The 16,933-nt window shown below is 33.8% G+C and overlaps 1 protein-coding gene across 2 annotated transcripts in view; it reads right to left on the reverse strand.

The window, feature by feature from the left end:
• Positions 1-7,342: 7,342 nt before the first annotated feature.
• Positions 7,343-16,933, reverse strand: part of eya2 (EYA transcriptional coactivator and phosphatase 2) — a 42,134-nt gene continuing 32,543 nt past the window's right edge. For both annotated transcript variants that reach the window (XM_051897782.1, XM_051897781.1), the window contains exons 11-16: positions 15,434-15,492; positions 13,518-13,678; positions 12,290-12,404; positions 10,444-10,565; positions 10,260-10,360; positions 7,343-8,351 (exon numbers count right to left, since the gene is read on the reverse strand). In XM_051897782.1, the coding sequence (XP_051753742.1) occupies positions 8,271-8,351; positions 10,260-10,360; positions 10,444-10,565; positions 12,290-12,404; positions 13,518-13,678; positions 15,434-15,492 (639 nt within the window). In that variant the 3' untranslated portion in view covers positions 7,343-8,270. The remainder of the gene's footprint in view (positions 8,352-10,259; positions 10,361-10,443; positions 10,566-12,289; positions 12,405-13,517; positions 13,679-15,433; positions 15,493-16,933) is intronic.

A 16,933-nucleotide genomic window follows, 5' to 3' on the forward strand; every position in this document is an offset into this window, starting at 1 on the left:
TAGCTTGCTATTGCTAACCTCTCTGAAAATGTCCTATTGCACCTTTAACTGAGCACAAGCTATAGCTCTCAGTGCGTTTCAGCAGCAGATGTGTGAGTGTGTTTACTGTTGTATTTGTGTGTGTGTGTGTGTGTGTTAGGAGGTTAGCGGTCAGCGCTGGTGTTCTCCTGGATGAATGCCAGCGTTTGGGTTCAGGCGAGTGCCTGTGTTCTGTGCGCTGAACTCCAGCAACTACAACCCCACAGTGAATCACCATCAGCCAGGGAATGTGCACCGTGTGACCTCTGCCAGCATCTCACGCATCTGTTCCCTAGTTCACCTGGCCAATAATAAAACAACCTCACAAAAACAAAAGAAGGAAAATTAATTATGTAAATCTTAAAAATTTTTACATGATAGGAAGTATTTATTGCATAAAGAAAAGAAAGTATTGCATTCTGTCATTATTTTTATGACAATATTATTTATTAATATATTTTAATTAACAATGATGCACTTATACAAAAATTAATATAAGAGATATTTTAGCTAGAGATGCACCGATACTAAATTTCTCCACCGATACAGATAGCAGATTATTCAGAGCGATATCTGACGATACCGATAACGGCTGATCAGGGCAAGGGACACAGCCTTTAAATCAGGAGATATCTCTGCTTACAAAGCTGCCCGAGCTAGCCTTAAGAGTGGCATCAGGTCCGCAAAATTAAAGTACAAACAGCGGATTGAAGAGGATTTCAGCAATAATTCTAATCCACGGCGAACGTGGCAAGACGTTCGGTCAATCACTGATTATAATAAGAAGAATGATATACAATATATACCATCTAATAATAATTCCTATCTTGCAGAGGAACTTAACAGCTTCTTTGCTCGGTTTGTAAAGGACAACAACCAATTTCCAGTTCATTTCAAACTGACAGGAAATTCACAGCCCCTTGTTCTTCATACACAGGAGGTACGGCAGGCGCTGAACATCAACAACATCAACATAAGGAAAGCAGCTGGTCCTGATGGTGTGCATGGACGTGTGTTACAGGCCTGCACTTACAAACTGGCAGAGGTGTTTACAAACATTTTCAACCTCTCCCTCTCCTTATGTAAAGTTCCTACGTGCCTAAAAACCACGACCATTGTGCCTGTTCCAAAAAACCCCCAAAAAAACATGTTAACATGTCTCAACGATTATCGACCGATTGCTCTCACTCCTGTCATTGCAAAATGAGCTAGTAATCACTCACATTAAAGACAAATAGATCGACTGAGGATGCCATGCATGCCGCCTTTTCACATCTGGAAAAGTCCAACACTTACGTCAGGATGCTCTTTGTTGATTACAGTTCGGCATTTAACACCATCATACCAAGTCAACTTCAAGTATTAGGACTAACCCCCTCCATATGTAGCTGGTTACTGGATTTTCTTACCAACCACCCTCAGTCAGTGCGGTTGGACAAGCATACATCCTCTACCTTAACTTTGAGTACTGGTGTGCCACAAGGATGTGTGCTGAGCCCCCTTCTTTATGCACTTTTCACCCATGACTGTCAAGCTATCCATGAATCAAACATTGTAGTTAAATTTGCAGCGGATATGACTGTCATTGGGCTTATATCATACAATAATGAGTTCAGAACCTGACAGCTTGGTGTGACATCAACAAACTGGTCTTAAACATAAAAACAAAAAGACCAAAGAAATTATTATGGATTTTAGGACCACTAAAAAGATCACCCACAGTCCTGTGAATATTAAAGATGAGGTTGTAGAGAGAATCCCCAGCCACAAGTTCCTGGGAGTTCCCATTACAGAGGATCTCTCCTGGGGTGATAATACCGCATGTTTAATAGGCAAAGCACAACAACGCCTTTACTTCTTGAGAAAGCTAACCTTCCTCAGAAGCTTCTACAGATGTACCACAGAGAGCATCTTGACTAACTGTATGACAGCCTGGTATGGCAGCTGTACTAAAGCTGCCAAAAAAGCCCTGCAGCAGGTTGTGAAAACAGCACAGGACATTGTTGGCACTGATCTACTATCTCTTGAACATCTTTATAAAACTCGCTGTTTGAAAAGGGCCAATAACATCATTAAGGATATCACTCATCCTTGTCACAATTTGTTTCAGCTCCTCCCATCCGGAAGGCGCTTTCAATCAATCTGTGTACGCACAAACAGTTTTTTCCCCACTCTGTTGAACTCTGATATCTCCCTGACCATGTAAAATAAGTTACTGCTTAATAAGTTCAACAATAATATTTATGCTGCTATACTTGTCTTAACACTGAAGTCTATTTTTATAGCATTATTTATTGTATGATGTCAGTTATTTAACTATTTATTAGTAACTGTTTCATGTTTTGAACTGTTGTATTTCAGTAGATGTTAGTCATTTGTATTGTCTTCTTAATGCACTTTGGGGTTGGCACAAGATAAATTTCGTTGTGTTACACAATGACAATAAAGTACTTGAACTTTAACCGATAGTTTGGGGGTTCTGCCTTTTATACCTCCTTTTAAATAAACGATAATTTCATTATAATTAATAATTATATTTTTAATTATTATATTTTGAAAGAAATGCAAATAAAAACTTTACTCTCTCCATTTCATCAACTTGTTTCAGAGTAACTGGTATCAGTTATAAACAAACACATTACTCAAATTAATGAAATTCTGAAGATTAAATTAATATTTCTTAACTTTCTGAATGTTATTAATTCATATAATTACTATTAATATTGAACATCAAACTGGTTTCTTAGCATTTTCTTTACACAAAGCCCAAATGCAGTGCATTTTCCTGACCCCTTTTGATTGACAGGATATATCAGCCCTGACTATCAAAATAATCAAACTAATCATTGATGCAAAAATGGGAATTATGAAAAAAATACTAAATTGTTATGAAATCAGTTGCTAAAATTAGAGATGCACCGATATATCGGATAATAATGGGTATCGGCCCATAAAAGCAAATTTTCACACTATCGGCTATCGACTGATACGGATTATTGGCCGATATATCTCTAATTTTAGTTACTGATTTCATAACAATTTAGCATTTTTTTTTTTTTCATAATTCCCATTTTTGCATCGATGATTCGAATAGCAAATTCTGACTGTTTGAACAGAAAATACAACCGTAGTCTATAAATACTTAACAATTTAAATCAGCATCTTTCATTGCAGTAATTTGAATGAAAAGGCAAATTGTGACACAAGCTTTGTGAAGGCATCCAAGTTTAGGTTAAGTCCAGCAGTAATCTGTACAGCACTGAGTTCTAGTCATTCTGATTAGGTTATTATGTCCCCAAAAGAGCCTGAAATGAATGTGCGTGTGTGTCAGATGATAAGTGCTATGTCACGGTACATGTCAGTCTCCTGTCCAGCGAGTGCATCAAGGGCACTAGAGAGTGAGTGAACTCGTTGCTGTTACATGTTGATGGCGTGTGGTCGCGTAATCAGCGGCTGCTCAAGGTCACAGTCCCTCGCAGGTTTAACCCCTCAAGGTCTCGTTCGGGCCGGACTCTGGAACATAGTAGACTTTGTAGCCATAAACTTGTTATGCTGAATGCTGGATGACAAATAACTCAAGAGTCAACAGCCGGGGTTGAGTGTGTGTGACTTGTGCGAGCACCTGCTTTTTTGATCTTTGCATGATGTGGTTCATGCCAAAATTGACCCCCCATTATTAGTGGACATTGGGACAAATAAACAGGTTAAAGTCGGTGTGGTTGAAACGCTGTTTTTGGGTTCTTAATGGACATTCAGGCTCTGTGAATAATGCATTTTAATGCATAAAAAAGAGAGAATATTAGTTTAGATAATAAATGTTTTATTAACTCATTCTAAAAGTTTACTTTTATTTATTTATTTATTTATTTATTTGTATTTACAATTGCGTACAATTTTTAAATTATATTATTTTATTACAGTTTTTATATTTGTTATTATATGCTATAAAATTATTCTATAATTATTCATATTATAATAACTACAATTTGCTTTATATTTTCTTTTTAAATATTAATATCAACAATTATTTTATTTTTTATATAATCGATTTAAGTATTATTCTATGTTATATTTTATAATAATTATTATTGAATAATTATTTATTTAGTATTATTATTTATATATTTAATATATTTATATTCAATTATAATTTGGCTGTTAAAAATAATAATTTAGATAAATGTTTTAGTAACTCATTCTAAAAGTTTACTAAAATTTTATTTATTTATTTATTTTATATACATTTACAGTTGCATACAATTTAATTTATATATATATATATATATATATATATATATATATATATATATTTTATATTTGTTATAATTAAAAATTGCTATAAAATGATATTTTCAACAATTATTTATTATATATTTTATATCATACTATCAATTTGAATATTATTCAATATTATTTTTATAATAATAATAATAATAATAGTTTTAATTTATAATATAATTATTTTTATTATAATTATCATTTATATTACAGTTGAATTTAAAAGCATATATGTATTATTAAAATTCAAAATACTATAGAACAATTTAAATTATGTATTCTTATCCAAATCTTTATTCTCAACACTTTTCAGGCAATTTTATGAAAAAAAAAATTTGATTAATCTGTGTATGTTGTTTTAAAAAGGTGGAGAAACCTTTACAAATGTAAATAATCAAATGTTCAAAGTTAATATTGATTTTAGCAAACACGTGTGGTGCTTTAAAATCATTGCCAGATTGATCTAACAGTGGTCTATGAAGTTCATGATCTGAACCCGGTTATGTTCACATTTGTTTATTATAATGACAGCGATGCCAAAACAAATAAACAAGCAAACAAAATGATCATTGAAAAAAAACCCAATGAAATGATGTTAAATGTTGACATGTCTCTGTACAGCACTGACTGAGAAAGGCAGAAGTCTCTCTTCCACAAAGCTCCTCGTCTTCAGATGTTTTTGTTTTGACTTTCAGGTATGTTCTAAGCGGTTTCTATTCTATAGAGCGAGACATTACACAAGCCAGATATTACACAGCAAATGATGGGTTTGAATCATAATAGGATGACCCCGGTGACGGGCTAGAACAGGATAACCTCTCCGCTACACCTTCATCTGAAAAACAAACTTGTGAGGCGAGTCATTGACATTTGCTTTCAGATCAAACTCACTCAAGGGCACAACAGGGTTGTAGGCATTCATCAAACGGCCGCTGAGCGCTGGAGTAACTCATCCAAGCATTCCTTTACGAGCATTAGGTATGATCGGTCAACAGAACCTGATCAAATAAGTGTTGAATACACAACCACTCTGATCTAGGGCAGATTGTATTTAGTGGTTTGTCTCTATATGTGTTGTAATGTGGCACGGACTCAAGGTGCAAAGTTGTGATGACAACAACATGTGCAGACTGTTGGTAAAGTGCTGTCAAGGGGCATTTAAAAAAGTTCTTGTACAAATAAACTAGATAAATTAGTTATTTAAGGTAAGTTGGTGTAATTGAGGTTAGGTTCCAGCAGATGGCAGCAAAGCTTGTATTGTAGCAGTTGATTGCGACACCTGTCCAGTGAGTGTATTTGACAGTGACATACAGGTGTATTATGCAATTAATTATGATCTAAATAAGCAGGTCTGATAGCCATTCTTCAAAATAGTATACAGCCAATATATATTAATGTGGAAAACAAAATCTTTCTATTTCAGATTAATGAATAGAAAGTTCAAAAGAACAGCATTTATCTGAAATAGAAAGATTTTGTAACATTATAAATGTCTTTACTGTCACTTTTAATCAATTTAATGCATCCTTGCTGAATAAAAGTATTCATTTCTTTCCAAAAAAATTCTTACTGACCCCAAACTTTTGATAGTAGTGTATAATGTTAAAAAATCTTTCTATTTCATATAAATTCTGTTCTTTTGAACTTTTTCTATTCATCAAAGAATCTTGAAAAAAAAAAAAAAAAAAAAAATGTTTTCCACATTAATAATCAAAAATGTTTCTTGAGCAGCAAATCAGCATATTAGAATGATTTCTGAAGGATCATGTGACACTGAAGACTGGAGTAATGATGCTGAAAATTCAGATTTGATCACAGAAATAAATGACATTTTACAATATATTCATATAGAAAACAGTTACAATTTTAAATTGCAATAATATTTCATAATATAACTGTTTTACATAATATTACTGGAAATAAAATTAAATAAATGCAGCCTTGGTGAGCACTTCCTTCAAAAACATAAAAAAAATCTTAGCGACCACAAACTTTAGTGTGTGTGTGTGTGTGTGTGGGTCAATGACGTGACGGGTCATTTTTGTCCAAAGGCCTTAATAATAATAAAAAACAAAGATATGACATCCAAAGTATGTAAGGTAGTACAACTAGATCTCTTTTATTGAATCCAAAAGGTTTTAATTATATTTTGCTACATATAAAGGTATTTTAAAGGTTTTGAAGTGTCAAAAGGTCATTCGGTTTAACCGTCCAAAGGCCAATACAGCCATTTCATTTGTGATTAAAATATTTTAAAATGTAATAAATGTATATATTTTTTATTCTGGCATGATTTTATAACATCATATATCAACATAGTGCAAAATGGTATTAAAATTATCTGTAGAAGTCGTTGCTTTGTTATGAGAAAGAATGTCTGGAAAAATTAATTTCATTGACGTCATTTGGAGTAACCAATATAAAGGGACCATTTTGGATCAAGTCATGTGGTCAATATCATGTGACAGGATGTGACATCATTCAGACACCTACAAAGGACCACATGGTCATGAGGCAAAGTAACTAACTCTCTTTTAACTATTTGAAAAATTCATGTTCACTTGCTCATACACGTCCCGAAACATCAGGTCATTCGGTACAACTGCTATAAAACATGGAAAATGCTGTAATATTTTAAAAACTTGTACTAAATATAAAATGTTTTATTGTTCTTTTGCTAGCTAGATATCAGTCTGTTAGCATTTTTTGAAAATATTGTCATTCGGTATAACCAAAAGTGTCATTCATAAAATCAAAATTTTGTTTAAACCAAATGACTTTTTTGGTGACAAATTTTGTCCATCTTGTAAAAAATGACAAAAGCAGTGTTAATTGATTATAAAAACCACACAATCACATTGTTAACACTTAATAAAACTTCAAAATGAATTATATCTCCATTATGTTTTTTTACACTTTTAAAAACTTTATTCATCAATGACCCTTGTGTGTGTGTGTGTGTGTGTGTATATATCATTGATATATATGTCCTTGAAGTAAACTTTCCACACAAGGCAAATGCAGCTTTAAGAAGGAGCCTTGAGAATGAATTAATTTATCTTTATTCTATTATAATAAGCCCAGAAATAATCAACAATAAAACCTTATATACAAATCATAGCGAACAGAACAGGTTGTGTGAAGAGCACATGCAGGTCAGAGGATCACAGGATCAGCGCGGCACATACAGTAATATATCAACGTCAGCAAAGTACAAGAAACATTAAACAAATATACATCCAGTAACAAACCACATGATGCTCCAGAGACAGTTTCTAGTGCGGGAAGAAAAGAAATTAGAAACTCACAGGACACTGAAATTCATAAGTTAATAATGTGATTTCTTTTAGTAACAGTAGCATTATAATGTGCTATAATATTTTCACTAATTTCATGGTTAGTTCACTTTTAAATCGCTTCAGGGTTTTTTTTTGGATTTGCACTACTTTGTACTCGTATAAAAAGTGAGGGGTTAGTTTTTCTGCAGTTTTAGTACAATAGCATGTATCTTAATTCATTTCAATGTAGTTAACATTTATTTAATGATTCATTTTTGCAATATTCAATCAAATCAATGTTCTCTGTTGTATACTACACATTTGAGCAGATGCAGTGTCATCCGAGTGTATATACAGTATATATACTGCAGAACTGGTTTGAGTGGTATGATAATATGTAATTCCAAACACAGACGTTTTAAAATAAATCTTTGCTGGGTCTTGGTTTTCAGTGCAGTGCTGTTGTAAAGAAAAGGAAAGTGAATGAAAGAACTGAGCCTCTCAGGTGGAGAGCAAGAAAGAGACAAAAGTGTTTTTCTTGGATTGATTTGAAGCAAACATTTCCAGTAAGATTGCTGCTCCCTGCTGATTGGTCCTGCAGTTCTTGGCTCGGTCATGTGATTCCTGTCGACCGCACACGTCTGAGGCGCAGCGGGAGACAGACGGGCTGGAGCGCTGATGAGCAGATGCTGCCCTCTAGAGGTAATCCAGCTCAAGTGCATGACTCAACGCCTCCAGATCCGCCCGGCACGTCACTCTCCAGAACGGCATGTTCTTCTGCAGGACATGAGAAAGTAACCAAGTTAAAATTTATACAATACCAACTTGTAAAGCTTGACATATGAAATATCTAATTTTGTAAAATTCAAGTTTTTTGACCTTTTGGAGAAAAAAAAAAAAAAAAAAAAAATCTAAAAAGCGTGTGTTTTTGTTGAGTGTCATATTTGATACATCAGGCTTTTATGACTCATATAGTCTAATATAGTAAGAATTTGGATCTCAAACTCGAGGAGGCCCAAACTGAGCAAATATATGCAATTTGATGCAGATACTAATATTTATATGACCAAAACGTAAGAAATGCTGATGCTTGTGATGTAAATCAATAAGAACTTTATAACAGTATAGCAGATACTTACATATAAAAAAAAACTTATATAAATATCATTCATCACTCTATATCTGGCAATAATGTCTTAAGAATATATTTAAATGCTTTAGTTTTATGATCAAAGCTCTGTAGTTTTAAAAGATATAATGCAATGCAATATAATAATGACTGAGAGATGAACAAATAAACCTTCCTCAAAAGCCAAAAAAATCAAAAAAAAAAAAAAAAAAAGTATGATAATCAAGTAAACCTCAGTTGCTTCAGTCCAGTAAGTGTTCATCTTGAAATATTACTAATATAAAAGTTATTCTTACATTTACTTTATAAAAATCAGCAAAGATTTCACAGAAAAAAGACACGGTATAGACATGTATGAGTACATGAAAAATGACCCATGCACAACTTAGTTTTTGCCACTTAGTATCAAAATTTTGGCATTTGGGCTGTAACGTTTAGCCAACGACCTATGTTTCCAAATTTCCTATGGTGGTTTCATCTTGATTGGACTAACGGTTTCTAAGATATTCGCAAACATTGTTTACAACATTGCACAAACCATAAGGCAAAACCTAGCATGTTAGGTATCGTTGGACTCTGCAAGGATTCAGGAATCTAAGAAAATAAGTCAACCACATCAAAAGTTATGAGCATATGAATATTTGATTTCAACACTAGATGGTGCTGTCTCAACTTCTCAGTCTCCTTCAGGGCATCGTGCTGATGACCCATATGGAGTTTTATAATATGTTCAAAAAATACAACATTTTGCTACAAAATGCAAAATAGCCAACACCCAAAATGGCCGATTTGGTAAAATTGGATATTATTCAAGTCGACATGATGCCCTGAATCTAACAAGACCAGTTTTATAATTTTGGCCAAACCGTTCAGAAGTTATAAGCAAAAATAGCCATTTTTGCATCTCCGGACCAGTTGGTGGCGCTGTGCTGAAACGCAGCATATGGCCTCAGGTCATGCTTGTGATGACATGTACCAAGTTTGTCAGAATGCACTAAAGAGTTGCGGAGATATAGCCTCACGTCCAATTTGGCATACTCTTCAATTTGTGCGTTATTTGAGAATGGTTGGGTTTATCAAAAAGCTTTTGACAACTTTTTTGCCAGCATAGAATGAAGATTATTTGATTTTTTTTTAATGAAAATTGGAGCAACTGTCTAGGAGGAGTTTGAAAAAGTATTTTTTTTGGTGGGAAAATCTGGCGGGAAAATTTTCATTTTTGTTTCTAACCCTTATGGTTCAAAAGTTATTAGCGTAAACATGAGTGAAACTTTGGACAAGTGGTGGCGCTAGAGAGTTTGATCTAGAGACACCAAATTTGCTGTAGTTAATGTTGGAACTGTCTTCTATCAGTGTGCCAAATTTCATAACTTTCCCGCAAGCGGTTCTATGGGCTGCCATAGACTCCCAGAGTGGAAGAAGAAGAATAATAAGAACGGCAACGGATACAATAGGTGCCATCACACCTTCGGTGCTTGGCCCCTAATAATTATATTAAAAATACCATAATGCATGATTACTCATTCAGCATGCATTTTGGAGTCATTCCTGCATACCTTCTTGGCGACCGTCTCCTCCTCGACACCGTCCCCTACGACCACGTACACGGCTCGCCGGCCGAACCTCTGAGTGACGCGCTCAAAGCAGCTTTCTTTACCTGTAACACATACACAACGTTAAAACTTCTGTTTCTAGATCAGGAAAACTGTCAGAAATGCAGCGCTTGAAGAGGCAGCGAACCTGTTTTGGTGGCGCTGTAGATGTTCTCGATGGGGAACGCTCCTCCAAGACCGTAGAGAAGCACTTTGGAGAGAGCTGGAATCAGCTGCGTGGTGGTGACCATCACGTTCACACAGTTTGGTCTGTGAAAGGAAACATATGTAAGTTATCTCATTTGTAAAAAATGATAATAGTGCAGCCACAAATAAAACAAAAATTTGTCTGGAATTCTACTTTGGAATCTCTGCAATTAGGGCCTGTAAAGTATACACATTTAGAGCTTTGATGAAGGGGAAGATTTTTAGTGAATAAAGGCTTAAAATTGGACTTCAGAAGACTTGAAATATAGTGCACTAGTCATATGGACTACTTTTATGATGATTTTTGGTTCTTTTTGGAGCTTGACAGGTTCTGGCCACTACATTGTAAGGTTATGACACCAAAAACTACTAGCCTAACTTTTAAATATTATTAAAGACAAGTAAACTGTCAGTAATAAAATAAGATAATCAAATTATGAACAATAACACAAATAAATACAATAGAACAAACATACAAATGAAATAAACAGTGCTTTTTATGTTTTTCAGGTTGGTCTACCAATAGTTTTCAGGTACAGAAATTGAATAATCAGATGTAAAATAACACTGCATAGTCTTCACTGTATAAAATAAATATAGATTAATCCTTATTCAAGTTATAAAAGTTATTCAGACAAGAGCAGTGAGTGATTTTTCTCTGTCTTTTGTTGTTTGATTCACAATAAAAACAGACAGCAGCAGGAATATTAGGCTGTTGTCACTTTAAGAGCTAATGCACGGATCCAATATACTGTTGCACGTGCGTTTTATTTCTTAACTGTTTACGTTCACTTAAAGGGGTCCTATTATGCTCCTTTTCACAAGATGTAATATAAGCCTCCAGAATGTGTCGGCTCAAAATACCCCACAGATCATTTATTATAGCTTGTCAAATTCGCCCCTATTTGGGTGTGAGCAAAAACATGCCGTTTTTGTGTGTGTCCCTTTAAATGCAAATGAGCTGCTGCTCCCGGCCCCCTTTCCAGAAGAGGGCGGAGCTTTAACAGCTCACGCTTCGGTTGCTCAACAACAACAAAGCTGGAGAATCTCATGCAGCCAAAATGAGGATTGTCAGTAACGGTGTTCAGCCTTACATTGTTCAAACCGGAGTCGATACTGATGGAGAGACTCAGGAAGAAGTAACAACTTTTACAATGAAACTGCAATGTCTTCTTGCACTTGAATATTTAAATTGTACCAGGCTTAAAAACATGTGCAAATGATGAACTTTTGTGATGATGCAGCACATGTGATGACATGTACTAAGTTTGTCAGAATACACTAAAGAGATATAGCATCACGTCCAACTTGGCATGCTCTTCAAATTTGCGTGTTATTTGAGAATGGTTGAAAAAGTGATGATGCAGCACTGGCCCGATCGTGTAAGTGACAGTACAATCTACCGTCCCGAGCGCCGTTCACGCTAGCCATCGGGCAGTCATTCCCTGAGCTTAGACATTCTGCTAAACCTCACTTTTGAGACAGAAAAATCTTGGCAAATCAAGTGCTATTATTAATCATCGTCCGCCAGTGTCATCAATCTTTCATGCTGACAAGGTGCTACGCTTGCCAAGCCTGTTATGTTTGAGTGACACAAAACTGTTGTAACTTTCTATAAAATAAGTCTATTGTTAAAAGAATATTCCAGATTCAGTATTTGTGGCATGCTGTGGAAGATTGATTCCGCTCTTAAACTCTACGGCATGCACACGTCCTGTTTATTTAACCTGGATTATTCCTTTATCAAAGTGCTGTATTGTTTTATATGTATTATTAAGGCTCCTCACCTGGAGTTGATGAGAGCGAGGGCCTTCAGTGCCTGTGTCAGCCACAGATCCGTCAAAACCTCCATTTCCCGCCTCAGCTGAAGCCACTCTTCCCGCTTCGGACTGCCCAACAAACCTACCATTTACAAAAGCAATTTAAGATTCAAGTTAACTGAATGTTGTTTCAGTTGAAAATCAATAAGCCACGTCATCAGTGAATTACAGTGATTTTACAGGGTTGTTTGTCATAAAGCGTAAAATCAGTGTAATGCACGACCTTGAGTGACTCGTTGCTTTTATAAAACAACAACAACAACAGTAATATGATAAAAGACACCAATGTACAATTAAATAATTGGTTGTTTATAAAACTACAGGCATTTTTATGTTCTGGGGTTGATATATTTATTTTTTATTGAAACGAGAAAGACATTTCAACATTTTTTTCGTTATATGAAGGTCAAATTAAAAGTGCATTGAAAACTGTTTACCACGCCTTCATCATTTACTTTTTCTTCTTTTCAAGGAACTGAAAATCCATAGTAAAAATATTATTTTTTTCATTTTTACCTTAATGATAAACCAAATTACAACTGTCACTCATTGTGAATGTTTCTTATTGTATGTATTTAATTTCTAAAATCTCACTAGACCAAAAGAGCCTGTAGCTATAGCTATATACATATATATACATATACATATATACATATATATACATATACATATATACATATATATACATATACATATATACATATATACATATATATACATATACATACATACATATATATACATATACATACATATATATATATAAAAATATTCACACTATATATATTTAAATAATATATATATATATATATAATTAATATTTTAATATTAATATTTAAAGAACTCTCATTATGAATAATATTTGCAATAATAATATCGTCATTATTTCTTATTATTAATGTTGTCAATAATTACTTTTATTATTATTTTGATCATAATTTTCTACCTAGTAACAGTTCTTTAGCCTAACTGTACGATGTTTGCAGTTGATGCAATAATATACTCGTCAACTGACGTGTGGTTACAGGTGTGTGTACTACTTCAGCTATTTTAAAACGGCTTCCAACGTGGTTCAACCAATCAGGTTTCAGAAGCAGAACTGTATGTTTTATAATAGTCATTTCAGACCCTAATTATGCTTGTAGTCACAGCAGTGAAAGCAGGTGTGTTGAATGCTGCAGTGTTCTCTTCTCACCTCCTACATTGTTCTTGTAGGTGTTGTAGATCTCTTTCACTCTCCGGTAGCGGAAGGCGAGTTTCCTCATCCAGTCGACCCCGCCGTGAACACCTGAGCCCAAGCAGAGCGTGCCTCCACCTGCTGGGCTCTGGAAGCCATCTGTGCCAAAGTTATACGTGCTGCAAGTACAGACACACACACGGTCAGCTTTAGATCCGCTCTACACCCACCAAACACTCAACTACATTATTATTTCTACTAACATGCTCCTAAAAGGGTGATTAATATCCGTCGTAAAATGTCTGGAACCAGAGCGAGGGTCTGTCTCGAAACTGATATAAGGAACCATAATGTTTTATAACCAGTATGTCAGCATGCCATTATGTAAAAGTAATTGTTTACCTAAAAATTTGAATTCTGTCATTATTTATTCACCATGTCATTTCACAAAAGGAAATTAAAGAAATATTCCTGCTGCGTTTTCATATAGCATCAGTTCATAGTATGTAAATAAAAAAAAAAAAAAAAAAAAAAAAAAAAAAGATATTTTAAATACAAATCAAATCTGTTTTTATTTTAATTTTTTTGTTTTGTTTTTTGTACTTTTGGAAAAAAATATTCATTCTGCTTTTTCATATAGCATCAGTTCATAGTAAATAAATAAATTAATTAAAAGAATAATAAAAGATATTTTCAGTAAAACTCAACAAGACTTTAAAATAAATTAAAAGATATTTACTAAATCATATAGACTGCTTTTATTGTACTTCTTTTTGGAGTATTTTTGTACTTTTGGAGCTTTTTTAATATTCCTTCTGCTTTTTCATAATTGCATCAGTTCAATATAAATAAATAAAATTAATCAATTAGAAAAAAAATATTTTCAGTAAAAATCAACAAGACTTTAAAATAAGTAAAACATTTACTAAATCATATAGACTGCATTTATTGTACTTTTTTTTTTAGTGTTGTTATATTCATAAAAATATTCATACATGTTTTTTTTTTTAAATATTCATGTAGCATCAGTTCATAGTAAATTAATTAAATAATTAATTTTAAAAAAGCAGTTAATTGATATAAGATATTTTGAGTAAAAATAAAAAAAAGATTTTAAAATAAACTAAAGTAAAAGATATTTTCTAAATCATATATACTGCTTTTATTGTACTTTTTTGAGCATTTTTGGAGCTTTTTTTAATATTTCTTCTGCTTTTTCATATAGCATCAGTTCATAGAAAGTAAATAAATAAAAAATAAAAGATATTTTCAGTAAAAATCAACAAGACATTAACAAAATCATAAAGACTGCTTTTATTGTACCTTTTTGAGTGTTTTTGTTCTTTTGGAGCTTTTTTAAAAATATTTATATATATATATATATATATATTTAAATATTCATATAGCATCAGTTCATAGTAAATAAATACATAGATTGAAAAAAAAAATTCTGTAAATTGAAATAAAATATTTTGAGTAAAAATCAATAAAAGATTTGAAAATAAATTACAATTAAAGATATTTACTAACTAATATAGACTGCTTTTACTGTACTTTTTTTTTTTTTTTTTTTTAATTTTTGTACTTTTGGAGCTTGACAGATGTGGTCACCACATGGTCTCATTTTGTGTTTTTAATGGAAATATGTGTTTGGAACAAGAGGGTTAATAAATAATGACAGAAATTTAATTTTCAAGAGGACTGTTGTTTAATAATTCTGTGGACATGCTGTTAAACGTGTGATTAAAGTCCGTCATAAAGAGTCTGGAAGCAGAGCGAAACTATGATAAAAACCAACAACCTTTAATACTCAACATGTCAGTAGCATGCCATTATGTGAAGAAAAGGATCCTTTTATGGCATATAATATGGATTTTATTAGAAATGCTCATATTGTTGCTCACTTGGCTAGATGAAGGAAAGTCATACGCTACCTCAGGTCCTGCCCATTGTCATCCGAGGCCACATCATCGATGTGAACTTGGTCACATTCCTGGGAAATGAAAGGAAAGCAGATATGCATGAGGTGGATACGTTACAGCCGAGTGATGTACTGTGTATAGACAGGTTCACCCGCCACCGAGCCTCAGGGAACGACGATGAGAGCGAGAGTGAAGTATTAAAAAAGAAGGAACAGGCCACCGCGACCCAAGACGTTCAGGCGCCTTTAACACCGGAGGGTAAAATATAAGAAAGATGGCAGACAGAACCTCGCCATCTAAACCCGATATTGTGTGTTAATTAGCTTTTGTCTTGGCTGAGTTTGTGCGTACGACCGCCAGTATACACTAATTACAATAGTCGATGTATAAGCTGAACATCTGCTCTGTACTTGAAATAATTATCTAGTGTGCTTCTCCATGTTGTTTTAGCAATGCATAACACGTGTAAATTGGATAAAGATTTGGATTCATGTAGTCTTACAAACTGAATTACGCTAATCAATGCAAAACAATTACTCAGACTTTAGCACTGACAAAAGACATTCATGCTCTCCTTTTGTTTTTCATATTTTCGCAGATATGCCTCAACATGTCATGTTTTATATCATGGTGCCGACCTCCCACTGACTTCTATTGTTCTTAAATTACTGTAATTATAACTAGATTTTTTTCAAGTGCTAGGGTGGATTCCTACAGAGCCACGCACATGACATGCAAGAAAAAAAACAGTACATAGTGCGCACAATTTCGTTCCCTGGATTTGCTAATTCGTGCGCACGATTTCTAAATCGAGGGAATGACTTAGTAATTTGTGCACACAATTTAGCCTACTATTTTTTTTTTTCCCTACAGTACATGTCATGTGCAGGGCTCCGTAGATTCCTTCTTTAATGTTCGTTTATTCTTTTATGCATGAAATTTTTTTTCCATCCACATATCTCTGATATTAATAATCACCCATCCCAAATTTTGCTTTTCACCATTGAACTATTTGGAAACACTTTAGTATAGGGAACACATATAAACTATTTACTACAACTTTTCCCTCAATAAACTCAATTTACTGCTTATTAATAGTAAGTTAGTTGTTAAGTTTAGGTATTGGGTAGGATTAAGAATTTAGAATAAGGTCATGCAGAATAAGGCATTAATATGTGCTTAATAAGTACAAATAAACAGCCAATATTCTAGTATTATGCATGCTAATAAGCAACTAGTTAAAAGACCCTAAAATAAAGTGTTACCAACTATTCTGCTACCCAGATACCTTCTCTCTCTAGATTTTTCTGATTAATTAAAGCATTAAATGAGCACATTAGGCCATCAATCACGCCTGTATTTCTAAGCTGTTGACCTCGTGCAGTTATTTTGCCCGCGGCAGCTTTCTGTTCCCCAGCTGACAGATCGATTGAACTGGAGCAGTGTTTGAATGCTGAATGATGCCTTAGACTATTTGAATGCAATTACAGGGAAAACAGAACAAGAGGGAAG

This window comes from Ctenopharyngodon idella, chromosome 6 (assembly GCF_019924925.1).
Source record: "Ctenopharyngodon idella isolate HZGC_01 chromosome 6, HZGC01, whole genome shotgun sequence".
NCBI lineage: Eukaryota > Metazoa > Chordata > Actinopteri > Cypriniformes > Xenocyprididae > Ctenopharyngodon > Ctenopharyngodon idella.